Raw genomic sequence first — 13,695 nt, forward strand, 5'->3', positions numbered from 1 at the left:
GGTGCTAAGTCCGGGGAATATGATGGATGCGACAGAATTCCCAGCCTAGTTCTGCAATTTTTTGACGAGTCCCCAAAGCAGCATGTGGCCTGGCATCATCATGATGCAGTATGATGTTCTTCCTATTGAACATCGCTGGCCTCTTTTTTTGGACTGTTGTCTTTAAATTATCCAGTTGCTGACAATACTTCTCCAAATTGAGCTTTTCGTTTGGTTTTAAAAGCTCATAATGTATTTGTCCTCGAATGTCCCACCATATACACAACATTCTCTTATTCAGAGTCAAATTTGGTTTAGAAGTGGAAGGGCTAGGTTTTCCGGGTTCACAATATGCCCTTTTCCTTATGATGTTTTCGTAGGTAATCCACTTTTCATCCCCAATTATCATCTGGTTCAAGAAGGGCTCGATTTTGTTCCGAGCAAGCAGAGATGTGCATATGACGACTCAATCATCCAAATTCTTCTGACTTAATTCATGTGGCACCCATCTTGAATATTTCCACACCAATCCTATCTTCCAAATATGGTCCGAAATGGTTTGCTGAGCTGAATTAAGCCTTTCTGCAATCTCCGATGTTGTCAGAAAAGGATCTTGCTCCAACATGGTCTTAACAACATCGTCATCGATCAAAGATGGTCACCCAGTACGTGGCTTATCAGAAAGGTAGAAATCACCTGTTTCGAATTTTTCGAACCATCTTCTGCAGGCCCTATCAGAAAACTGTACCTTCACCAAACACTTTCAATAAATTTCTCCATGCTTCTGTAGCATTTCTTCCTTGTTGAAATTCGTAAAAATTACAGTGGCGTAAATGAACTTTATCAGTAGCCATGGGTACACTATCGCTTCACACATAAGACTAACGTGAATCAACTTTGTTTTAGTTAATTTGCTACGTCAGTATGTACACATTAAGTGATAAAAATAGGCACACATGCACCAAATAAACATGTGCTTACTTGTCGAAACTTGTTGTGATAGAAACGGACAGAACTTTCCGGTAGACCTGATATAAAGAAAGATTGAGATGAGAAGAAAGTGAGACACACAATCACACTGTTGTTTTCCACAAGACTAAGAACACCTCTAATAAAGTGGAAGCAAAATCCAGGTACAAACTTACTCATCATCCTCCTGGAAATTGAGCTGTAACTTCTCTCTTGGTTCAGCTTCACTCTGGCTACTGGAAGATGTTTCAGCTGGAACTGAAAACCTCCCTTCTGCTAAATAAGATGCCTGGATATCGGGAAACCTACACACAAAAATACCTGTTTTTAACGGTTAATAACTAAATTATGCACATTCAAAATTTACCATGACAGGCCTTCATGATTGTAAAACCAACCACTAGGTGAGATTCAACTGGAAGCCAATGTTCAAAACCTTCATCCTATGTGCAAAGCTAAAAGAGTTTTTACAGAATTAATCTACCTCTTCATTCCAAAGTAAAGGTGATGCTCTTTACCAAATGTTAGGTTGGGAGGACGGAAAAGTGGTTTAAGCATGGGCTTATTTAAGCATGGGTAAACAGTACACATCATATTTAGAGAAATGACTAAAATTACCAAGCACCATTAAGGGTGAACTAATAATACAAAGCCAAAACACTGTGGACAGAAAAAATAACACTGGGGAACAATTTTTTTTTTTTCATTTTCTGTTGCATGAGGTTTTAGAACTGTTTCTATATATTTCTGCATGGCTGATTCCAAATCTGAAATCCGTATTGTGGTGCATGCTCTAGTTTTTATGCAATTTTAATTTCTTTTTGTTACATACAGTTAATGGCATGCATTGGTTTGGTATTTTTGTGGATTTTTGTTTGTTTTTTACAGAGACAAAGAGAGAGTCAGAGAGAGGGATAGATAGGAACAGACAGGAACGGAGAGAGATGAGAACCATCAATCATCAGTTTTTCGTTCTGATACCTTAGTTGTTCATTGATTGCTCTCTCATATGTGCCTTGACTGTGGGCCTTCAGCAGACCGAATAACCCCTTACTCGAGCAGTGACCTTGGGTCCAAGCTGGTGAGCTTTGCTCAGAGCCCATGCTCAAGCTGGCGACCTCGGGGTCTCGAACCTAGGTCCTCCGCATCCCAGTCCGATGCTTTATCCACTGCACCACAGCCCGGTCATGCCACGCATTGGTTTTTAAATTGGAGTTAAAGGGCAATGACTCTTGGATTGAACATAATCACAGGCAATTAATGTTTTACAAACATCACTTTTACATAATTGTAGTTGTTTTTAAATGTAAAAAATTATTATCTGATAAAAACACCCTTCTTGTTTTAAGATTAATCATGGCTTCTTCGAGTAGGCGTAAATGTAAGAATAGTCCTGACACCTTCTATTATATGTGTGGCTGTTACACACTTCAACATCAAAGGCGCAATACTTCATCATTTGTGACACGTGCATATATTGCCTATTTTCAAGTTCCCCTTGGCGATCAAGACAAGAATTGGGCTCCTCATATTGTGTGTCATAATTGTGAGAATGCTTTGTGACTGGACAAAAGGAAAACACAAAAGAATAACTTTTGGTATTCCCATGGTTTGGCGTGAACCTAAGGACCACAGCAGTGACTGTTATTTCTGTCTGATCCATACAAAGGACATCAGCAAGAAAAAACCGCATATGATTGCATATCCTAATATTCCTTCAGCAATACGACCTATCCCACACTCTGAGATACTCCCGGTTTTCAATGGTTTTATTTCTTCTAAGGACGAAGAAAATGAACATGGTGATCAAGTGTATTTTGATAAGATGCATGAGGAAATGGTTGTAGAATCTGAAGGGTCTTCTTCTGATGCCAAGCAGTCATTAACCCCTCAGCAGTTTAGCCAACCCGAATTGAATGACTTAGTAAGAGATTTGGGCCTATCAAAGAAAGCAGCTGAGTCATTAGCCTCCAGGCTTCAAGAAAAGAGTGTACTTCACTGCTCAGCTAAAGTATCCCATTTCAGGAAGTGTGAACAAATTTTTGTGGACTTTTTTTCCGAAGACACTTTGTTTACTGTCATGATATCAGTAGTCTTCTCAGCCAGCTAGGTGTTACCACTTACAGTCCAACAGAATGGCGGCTATTTCTTGACAGCTCTAAACGGAGTCTGAAATGTGTTCTCCTACACAATGGTAATGTTTATGCAGCAGTTCCAACTGGTTATTCAACTCATCTGCGAGAAGATTATAATGACATAAAAATTGTCCTCGACTTTCTGAAGTATGAGGAGCATAACTGAATCATTTGTGTGGATCTTAAAATGGTAAATTTCCTACTAGGACAACAGAGAGGTTTCACAAAGTATCTTTGCTTTCTGTTTGTGGGACAGCCAAGCTCGAGAGAAACACTGGACACTGAAGGAGTGGCTGAAACATGAAGCTCTGGAAGTAGGGATGCAAAATATTGTGAATGAACCTGTAGTTAATCGAGACAGGATCATTTTCCCCCCACTTCACATCAGACTTGACTTAATGAAGCAGTTTGTTCAGGCTTTGAATACAGAAAGAGAATGCTTTCAACATATTATTTCTGCTTTTCCTGCCTTGTCTTTCAAGAAGATAAAAGCAGATGTATTCGATGGACCTCAAATTCGAACCCTCATACATGACAAAGAATTTGCCAGAAAGATGAATAAGGAGGAGAAAGCAGCATGGCAGTTTTTTGTGGCAGTTACAAAGAACTTCCTTGGCAACAAAAAAGCAGAAAACTATGAACTTCTGGTTCAAAGGATGCTGTTGGCTTTCTGCAACATTGGATGTAACATGAGCATTAAGATTCACTTCTTAGCCTGACCAGGCGGTAGCGCAGTGGATAGAGCGTCGGACTGGGATGTGGAAGGACCCAGGTTCAAGACCCCAAGGTCACCGCTTGAGCAAAAGCTCACCAGCTGGGACCCAAGGTCACTGGCTCGAGTGAGCGGTTACTCTGCTAAAGGCCCTAAGTCAAGACACATATGAAAGAGCAATCAATGAACAACTAAGGTGTCGCAATAAAAAACTGATGATTGATGCTTCTTATCTCTCTCCGTTCCTGTCTGTCTGTCTCTATCTGACTCTCTATCTCTGGGAAAAAAAAAAAAGATTCACTTCCTGAACAGTCACCTTGATAAGTTTCCCGAAAATCTTGGAGCTGTTAGTGATGAGCAGACTACTGCTGGAGCATCAAACGAGATTGTCCTCAACAAGTACACAAACACAAGAGCTACAAACGCAAATTTTTGCCTGAATAGAATTTAAATAAGTTTTGCGCGTATTTTATGATTAAAATAAGTGTTTTAATATGTTCTATTTCGAAATTGTAGACAAATTCTGATGCAATCATATCTTTTAGTGCAGTGGTCCCCAACCTTTTTTGGGCCACGGACCGGTTTAATGTCAGAAAATATTTTCACAGACCGGCCTTTAGGGTGGGATGGATAAATGTATCACGTGACCGAGACAAGCGTCAAGAGTGAGTCTTAGACGGATGTAACAGAGGGAATCTGGTCATTTTTTAAAAATAAAACATCACTCAGACTTAAATATAAATAAAACGGAAATAATGTAAGTTATTTATTCTTTCTCTGCAGACCGGTACTGCTCCGTGGCCCGGGGTGTTGGGGACCACTGTTTTAGTGTATTAGTGTATTTTTACTGCATTATATAAAGTATTATATTTTCACAAAGATGATGCCCAAGAAGACATTCTACTTCATTATGTTAAACTAAATGTTGAATATTTTACAATAAGATGAAAACCTAAAATCTTGAACTGCAAAAAAACTGTAGCTTACAGAGAAAAACTAATGTCAGATTTGAGATCAGCACACTCGAATTAGGTAAGAACAAGTGTTTTTCGGAAAAAAATTTTGTTCCCCAGTGTAATTAGTAGACCAAAGGTCACTGGTACTCAATTCCAAACCCACCCACCTGCCACTGATAAGGCAATGTAATAGGAAAAGAGACAATAAGTTCTATCTTTTTTCCATATTAATTTTACATATATGGGGCCATCTCCCACAGATAAAGCAAAAGCTCAAGCTTGACTAAGAAATTTTACAGAAGTATCAGTATATTGTGTAGGCTTTAAAGACCAAAGAAAAAAACATCTGTTCAAACGATTCTTACCTATCATCAGTGCGAGATGTATTTCTAGCAAGTGTTGAAGCAGCAACAGGTAAGCCAAGATTTGAAGAAAGTGTGACGCTTTCCAAAATCCCGCTATTACCAAGTAATGAATTGGTTAAGAAGCTTGGAAATGACTCTTCAGCTATACCTCGAAAATCTTCCATCTCACTGCAACAATAAAAGATTCCAAAAATCAAACACTTTTTAAAGTATTAAGAGTACAAGTCTCATAAATCTTAGAAAACTGATGTATCTTACCAAAAAATCCTATTTTTGGAACAGCACAAAGAAGGGATACATTCTAAGTAATTCTCAGACTACTTTGCTGCTTTATATCTGAGAATATAAAAAAATCAAACTCTTATAATTAACATAATAATGAAATACAACACGGCTTAACTTATTCTTGGATTGCTATAGCAAAAAATATGAATGACCACAAACTGACCCAGTAAAGAAGCAAAGTAGGAACGATGCTGATGGCACACAGAGAGGATCTTCAGAATTACTTAAGAACTTGCTCACCAGTGGGTACCCATTCTAAATGCAATGAGAAAAAAAGAACTAGCAAAATCTAGCTCCCAATGGCAGAGATTATAATTAAGGAAAGTAAATGGTTTAAAAAGAGAGTCTACCATGAATGAATGAATGAAAGAAAAATAAAAAGTGAGTCCACTAAAAAAAAATTTCAAGTTAAAGTATACATGGCAAATGGTAAAAGTGGTTTACAAAGGACTAAGTCTGGAAATCAATGGCAAAGAATCTGTACTACTGATAGAGAACCTCCAGGCCATATTCACCAATGCTTCAAATGACACTGATCCCAGTACTCAGGAGATGTTACTCGATCTCAAAGATATTTCAGTGCTTTTCATGTAAGGGTTGTGTGGAATTCAGTAAAGAAAATCATTACATTAGGAAAGGCTCAAAAAATGAGAGGACACTGGAATTCTACCTTGAAGATGAGGGGGCCTTTAATGACAACAAATAAACATGAGTAAAGGTGGAAGAAGATTAAGATTTATCACATACCACCTGACCAGGTGGTGGCACAGTGGACAGAGTGTCGGGCTGGGATGTGGAGGACCCAGATTCAAAACCCCAAGGCTGCCAACTTGAGCACAGGCTCATCTAGTTTGAGGAAGGCTCACCAGCTGGAGCCCAAAAGTTACTGGCTTGAGCAAGAGGTCACTGGGTCTGCTGTAGTCCCTCAGTCAAGGCACATAGGAGAAAGCAATCAATGAACAACTAAGATGCCACAACGAAAAACTGCTTTTCATATCTCTCCCTTCCTGTCTGTCTGTCCATCTGTCTGTCCCTCTCTCTGTCACAAAGGGAAAAAAAAGTTTTATCACTACCATAACTCATCTTTCCTCATTTTACAAATAAAGAAACAAATTCAGACACTAATTTTTTTTTAATTTTTATTTATTTTAGTGAGGAGAAAGTGAAAGAGAGAGAGAGAGAGAGAGAAGGTGGGGAGGGGCAGGAAGCATCAACTCCCATATGTGCCTTGACCAGGCAGGCCCAGGTTTTGAACCGGCGACCTCAGCATTCCAGGCCGACACTTTACCCAATGAGCCAGTTTAGTGTCAGGCTCAGACACTAAATTTAACTAAAATTTACCCAAGATTGTACAATTAGTATGATTCAAACCTGGGCCTGACTCTCAAACACTCTACATACTAATTGTGTGTGGTGGCAATAGCAAGTCCATCTGTGTATCTTGGCAAAGCATGTATGAAATAACATGGTAAATGAAACCATACAGCCAGATCCTAAAAGCCTTAAGTGGTGTAAGTGTTAGGAAGTCTGGCCTGTAATCTGCAACCGAGTCAAGAACTGATCTCAACCTACAGTAAAGGAAGGGTGAGGCGTTCAGATCTGAAAGGGTATTCAAAGAGCTACTGCAATTGGTAAGATGGACAAACATGAAGGACTGAGCTAGGGTCAATGACAAATGCACTTAAGTATCTATTTTTGGTAGTACATACTAATTTAATCACAAAGTAGAAAAGGTTTTAAGACCATTAAAGAGCTCTAAAACTTATCTGATTATGGATGAAGTGCCCGTGCTCCTGTCAGAAGCCCACCTCTCCACTGTGCATTTGATCCAAAACCCCCTCACTAATGCAATGACAATCACTTAACAATTGGCTCTTCTCTTAAACATTATCTATGCTCCCTTCACCTCATATTCCTCCAAAAAAGAATCACTACTGGTCATGTGGTTCCACTCTCATCATCTTCTGAACCCACTCCAAGCTGGCTTTTATCCCACCAATTCACCAAAATGCTTGTCCACATCACCACTAATATCCATGTTGCCAAAGCCCATACTCCCATGGTCAATTTTCAGCCCTCAACTTCTTTAACCTAACAGTTTGGGATTCGTACTTCTTCCTTGTAGAAATACTTTCTTCACTTGATTCTTTACTGGACTCTCCAACTTCACCGGATGCTTCTTTTCCTTTGGCTGGATCCTCCTTATCTCCTGGACGTCTACACAGTGGAGGCTTGCTCCTGAATCTCTTCCATCTACCCACTCTCTGGTGACTGCCCTCAGTTTCAAAGTTTTAAATGCCATATGCAATTATATCTCCAACCTGGGCCTCTCCCCTTATTCTCAGATTCTCAATTCCCTACTTCGCATTTTCACTTAGCTATCTATTTAACAGGTACCTAAACCTAGATCTTGATTCCATTTCATTCTAACCCCCTCAAGAAAAGCCTGCTCTTCAATCTTCACCACAGAGAAAATGGCAACTCCATTCTCTAGTTGCTCAGCCCAAAAACTTTAATCGTTACTGACTCCTCTCCCACTCACATGCCCCCTATATACAATCCCTAAATAAATGACAATGGCTATACTCTAACAATATAACCAGAATCTGCCATTTCTCACTATTTCCACTGCTGCCACCTTGGTCAAGCCAGCATCACCTCCTACGTAGATGCTCATTTTAATAGCCTGTCTCCATGCCTCCACCCTTCCTCCCCCAGTCTATTCTCCACACACACTAAAAAGGCATCCCTGTAAGGTAAGTCAAATAGTCACTCCTGAGGCTCAAAACCCTCCACTGGTTTCCAAACTAACTAGAGTAATGCTAGTCCTTATAATGACCAACATGGACTGAATCATCTCTGACCTTGTCTCCTAATTACTTTTCTCCCTTCCAACCACCCTAACCTCCCTCTTGTCACCAAAACACACTAAGGCACCTGCCTCAGAGCCTTTACCTTTGCTCTTACCTCTGTCCAGCACAATGATACCCAAGATCGTCTCACATCTTGCTCCTTCACTTCCTTCACGTCTTTGTGTAAATGTCTACTTAACTGTCAGGTCTTCCCTCAAATACCTATATAGCCCTGGCCAGATAACTCAGTTGGTTAGAACATCATCCCAAAGCACAGAGGTTGCCGGTTCGATCCCTGGTCAGGGCACATACAGGAACAGACTGATGTTTCTGTCTCTCTCTCACTCTCTTCCTTCCTCTCTCTCTAAAATCAATAAAATAAACATTTTTAAAAAATACCTATATAGTCTAAGATGGCTTATCTTATCTCCCTGCCCTGTTCTCATTTATTCTGAAGTATTCAGCATTAGCTGGCATGCTATTCAAAAGAATGGTTACAGTTGTTCATATGGAAAATAATACAATATCTAATAATACAAGAATAAACTGTTTTGCATACTCACAACTGTAAACATACTTTTGCCCCACCTTGTATAATTTACCTGTTTATTTCCCCCATATTAGAATGTAAGCCCCATGAAAGCAGGGAGTCAGCCTGCTTTACGGTTGAATTCCTATCCAGAGTAGTGCCTTGCACATAGTAGCCTCTCAATAAAGTTATTAAATGAATGTTTTCTTTTTTTTTTTTTTTTTTTTAAATTTTTTTTTTTTTTTAATTTTCATTTTTATTTATTCATTTTAGAAAGGAGAGAGAGAGAGAGAGAGAGAGAGAGAGAGGAGAGAGATAGAGAGAGAAGGGGGGGAGGAGCAGGAAGCATCAACTCCCATATGTGCCTTGACCAGGCAAGCCCAGGGTTTCGAACCAGCGACCTCAGCATTTCCAGGTCGACGCTTTATCCACTGCGCCACCACAGGTCAGGCGAATGTTTTCAATCTATATCAATACACAGAAAATTTACCACCAACCGTCATATAAGTAACCTCCTTTCAGATCATGCCCCAGCATATTCCTCCCTGCAATATTTCTATTTCCTCTTCTTGATTACTATAAATATGCTCAAAATTCTCCCATCCTTTATTTACACTTCCTGCTACCAACTCTTACCTTCCCTTCATAGCTAAGTCTTAGAAAAATCTAAAATTACTACTGCTACACCGCTTCCTTTATGTTTGGGATACCCAGGATTATGATCTCAGATTTTATGTCTGTAATGCCAGTGGCCGAGGCCATGGCCAGGCAGATTCACACTGGATTCGGGCAGACAATAGAAAAACTGCAGAGCTGGAAAAGTGTTGGGCCATTCCATTTAACAAAGTCTCACAACGGCAGACAAGCACACAGGCAGGGGAAATCGCCTCTCAGGCAAACAAATGGCGAAATGACCCCTCACAGTGGCGGGCAGGCAATCCATGCATCTGCAGTCCCCAATCTCTCATCTCTCTTGAGGGTAAGCAGCTATACCTTATAAAGACTATGCATATGTGCCTCTGCCACATGCTAATGTACTAATCAGGCAAAGTATTTGCAGCTGGTAACCCCACAAGCAAGCCTAACACAGCTGCCCCATAATGTCCTGAAACGCAGTAGTCCCCAACCCCCCGGCCGCGGATCGGTACCGGTCCACAGAGAAAGAATAAATGACTTACATTATTTCCGTTTTATTTATATTTAAGTCTGAACGATGTTTTATTTTTAAAAAATGATCAGATTCCCTCTGTTACATCCGTCTAAGACTCACTCTTGACGCTTGTCTCGGTCACGTGATACATTTATCCGTCCCACCCTAAAGGCCGGTCTGTGAAAATATTTTCTGACATTAAACCGGTCCGTGGCCCAAAAAAAGGTTGGGGACCACTGCTGTAATGTATATCCTAAACACTAGGGATCTCAAACTCGAATGCCTTCAGGCATAAATATTGCCAAGTTAAAAGGACTCTAAGAACTCAGATCAACTGGAAAATACAGGTCCCACCTTAACCCACTTAAATTCAATAAAAGGGCACATACAGAAATTAAACCAAGGAATGCATAAATAAGTCAAACAACAAACGAATTGATGCTTCTCTCCCCCACCCCTACTACCTTCCTCTCTATCTAAAAATCCATTAATAAATTATTTTTAAAGTGAGATGCAAATATTTTTTAATAAATTCAGTAAAAATACTATTGCCAAACAAAACATACCTACTGGTGGAGCCCATTCCTAAGGGCAAAACATATCCAAAACACACCCTTAAACAATCTGCATCTTTCTGTCTCTGCTACTCCCACCCTACCCTACTGAAAAGCCTCCTAGCCAGTCCACATGCTATTCTTGCCAGCTACAATTAATTCCCCACTCAGCAATCAAAGGAACCATTAAATATAAATCAGGTAACATACTCCTACTGCAAATTTCAGTGAGCCACCTTCTACTCCGCTAGGCTCCCTCACCATATACTAGACTTTCCTATTCCTTTAATACCCAAGCCCGTGCTTACCTTGGATGGAGCCTATAATACTCTTCTAGATCTCTGGACGCTAATCCCTAGCTGACATTCACCTCAATTTAAATGTCACATTCTAAGAGAGATGATCCCCTATCATTAAGTCAAATGTAGCCCCACAGTCTGTCACAGGGGTAGGGAACTCTTTTGGCTGAGAGAGCCATGAACGCCACATATTTTAAAATGTAATTCTGTGAGAGCCATACAACAATCCATGTACCTTACGCATTATCCAATAAAAATTTGGTGTTGTCCCGGAGGACAGCTGTGATTGGCTCCAGCCACCAGCAACCATGAACATGAGTGGTAGGAAATGAATGGATTGTAATACATGAAAATGTTTTATATTTTTAACGTTATTTTTTTTCTTTTTTATTTATTCCTTTTAGAGAGGAGAGGGAGAGAGAGGGAGAGGGAGAGAGAGAGAGAGGGAGAGAGGGAGAGAGAGAGAGAGAGAGAGAGAGAGAGAGGAGAGACAGAGAGAGAGAAGGAAGGGAGGAGCTGGAAGCATCAACTCCCGTATGTGCCTTGACCAGGCAAGCTCAGGGTTTCGAACTGGCGACCTCAGCATTTCCAGGTCGACGCTTTATCCACTGCGCCACCACACAGCTCAGGCCAACGTTATTTTTTTTTATTAAAGATTTGTCTGCAAGACAGATGCAGCCATCAAAACAGCCACATCTGGCTCACGAGCCATAGGTTCCCAAGACCTGTCCTAGAATATCAATATTAATTTTTCAGCTTTTTGGTACCTTACAACATTATAATACAATGTTAAGTGCATGGACAGAGGTTTGCTACCTGGGCAAGGGTAACACAACCCACAGATTCCTCAAGATGTAATCTAAAACCTAGTCTCTCATTTCCAGAAAGGAGTACAGTGGTTCTACAGCATCCCTAGACACACATATTCCTAAAGCTTTCCTAGAAGGGAAACTTCCCTAACTTCCCTGTGTACTGCATTACCCACCCTCCACCATCACCTGATATGAAGTCAGTATCACGTTATCTTTCCTTTGACTACTTGAACTAAGTAGCCATCTATTGGGCAAACAAGTTCTTTACAAATGCTTTTAGGTTTGCTCGCTTGTTCTGGGGCAGCACCATGTGTGTATCATCTATGGAAGCTGCAAGTAATTGCCCTTAGGGTGGCAGGTTGCAAATTGCAATTGCCTGCCTCCATGGGTAGGGAGGACTGTTTGCTCTATTTGCCACGGAGGGGGTATTTGTCCTGCCTCTTTGGCTGGGGAGTGCTGAGGCTGGCGGGGGCAGCCTGTGAGTCTGGGTAAGTCTGGAGTGCTGAAGGGCTTGGGAGCCCTGAGAGAAAGGGAAGCGGCCTATCGTGCATGTTTGCTTTTCCCCTGTTAGGAAACTTGAACAGAACTGTCCACCGTTTTCTGGCTCCACAGTTCCTTTACCATCTGCCCAAATCCAATGAGAACCGGTCACTGGCCCTGGCACAGGCCACTGGCCCTACACCATCTTTGCCGTTTCTCCTATTTCCTTGAACCTCAAAATTCTGCATTTCATTGCTTTAATTGTATTTCTGAATTTATAAAATATCATTTACTGTGGCCCACAAGTGCATGGCTATGTGTATAATTAAACACATTTATAAGTATATGCTGTGGAAAAAAGACATAGTCAAACTTTCTCAGTATTCATTCACTTTTGGCATTTAAGATATCTTATAATTAGGTCGGTATTTACTATATTAATTTATATTTTATTATATTACTTTTTGCAAACTGTGCCCACAAAACTGAAATTCAGAGAAAAAGCTGATCTTGGAGCAGTAAATACTCCACTCAACCTCAAAATGGCAACAGCAAATGTTAATACTGTCGTAACAACTGTCCTCCAAGCAAATGCCTCGAAAGGGACCTCATGTTTTACTAGACAAAGTCTGAAATTAAGAGAAAAGCAAAAGTAGACTGATATTAAACATTGTCTTATTTTACGTTTTTTAAAATAAAGAAATCAGATACAAGAAAGGTAAGAGGTAAATGTGAATGGCGCGGAGCAGAAACCACAACAAAAGTGAATAACGGGTGGCAGTGCAGACCCCTTCGCATTTAGTTAACGTGACTTCCCGGTCCGTTTTAAACAAAACGAAGGCACAAAATCGCGACGCACGCGAAGCCAGAGCCGCGGGTCGGCAGCGCGCTGTGCAATCCGACTCCAGAGCAAGTGCAGAACGGGTGTGTCGCTCACGAGCTGGAAGTCACCAGGTGTAAAGAAGACAAAAAACAAGATCCCCCCCCAAATCAAAGCCCGTTTCTTTCAAAGCCGCTCTCTTAGGCTTGGCTAAGAGCCTCAGAGACGGAGGCAGCCGATTAAACTCACTGAGCCGAATGCACTGTGGCGGTTCTGCCGGTGCAAGAGCTGAACGGAGCGCGGCGGCCCACAGCCCCAAGCCCCCACCCCGTCCCGCCCCCTGCCTAACCGTCACTGACTCGCCGTCCCGCCGCCAGACGCCTGCCGCCAGTGGCTCTGCCTGCCTTTCGCCGAACCACACGGCAAAAAACGGGAGGTTCCTTCTCACCGAGCCCGCGATTCCTGCTTCGGGAGGCCAGATCTCGGCGGAAGGCTCGAGGAAGAGTGGTCCTGGTGGCCCTATAAACGCGCGTGCGCATACCCTCCGCACCTGGGCCACCCGAGCCGGCCAAGCGGGCCGTACCGCGCGCCCCTCGGATTTACGTCTGTTCGCGGCACGAGTGGAAGGCCGGGAACTCAGGGGCGGCTTTGGATTGGAGGACGCCAAGGGACGGGGCGGGCACGAGCCCGATGATTGGGCGGGCAGGGCGCGCCCTGGATTTGAAGCCGGGAAGCAGCAGCTCTACAGCGCCGGAGGAGGAGCTTAGCACTGCCTGAGACCCGCGGAAGGGGGCCCCC

General features: G+C 41.8%; 1 protein-coding gene across 2 annotated transcripts in view; it reads right to left on the reverse strand.

The window, feature by feature from the left end:
• Positions 1–13,477, reverse strand: part of CEP192 (centrosomal protein 192) — a 149,639-nt gene extending 136,162 nt beyond the window's left edge. The window contains exons 1-3 of one of the 2 annotated variants that reach the window (XM_066352246.1): positions 13,346–13,477; positions 5,117–5,284; positions 1,125–1,253 (exon numbers count right to left, since the gene is read on the reverse strand). In XM_066352246.1, coding sequence (XP_066208343.1) covers positions 1,125–1,253; positions 5,117–5,280 — 293 coding nt within the window. In that variant the 5' untranslated portion in view covers positions 5,281–5,284; positions 13,346–13,477. Of the gene's footprint in view, positions 1–1,124; positions 1,254–5,116; positions 5,285–13,345 lie in introns of those variants that run through there. The other variant, XM_066352247.1, reaches the window with a different exon arrangement.
• Positions 13,478–13,695: the final 218 nt, after the last annotated feature.

Source organism: Saccopteryx leptura, chromosome 11 (genome assembly GCF_036850995.1).
Source record: "Saccopteryx leptura isolate mSacLep1 chromosome 11, mSacLep1_pri_phased_curated, whole genome shotgun sequence".
Taxonomy (NCBI): domain Eukaryota; kingdom Metazoa; phylum Chordata; class Mammalia; order Chiroptera; family Emballonuridae; genus Saccopteryx; species Saccopteryx leptura.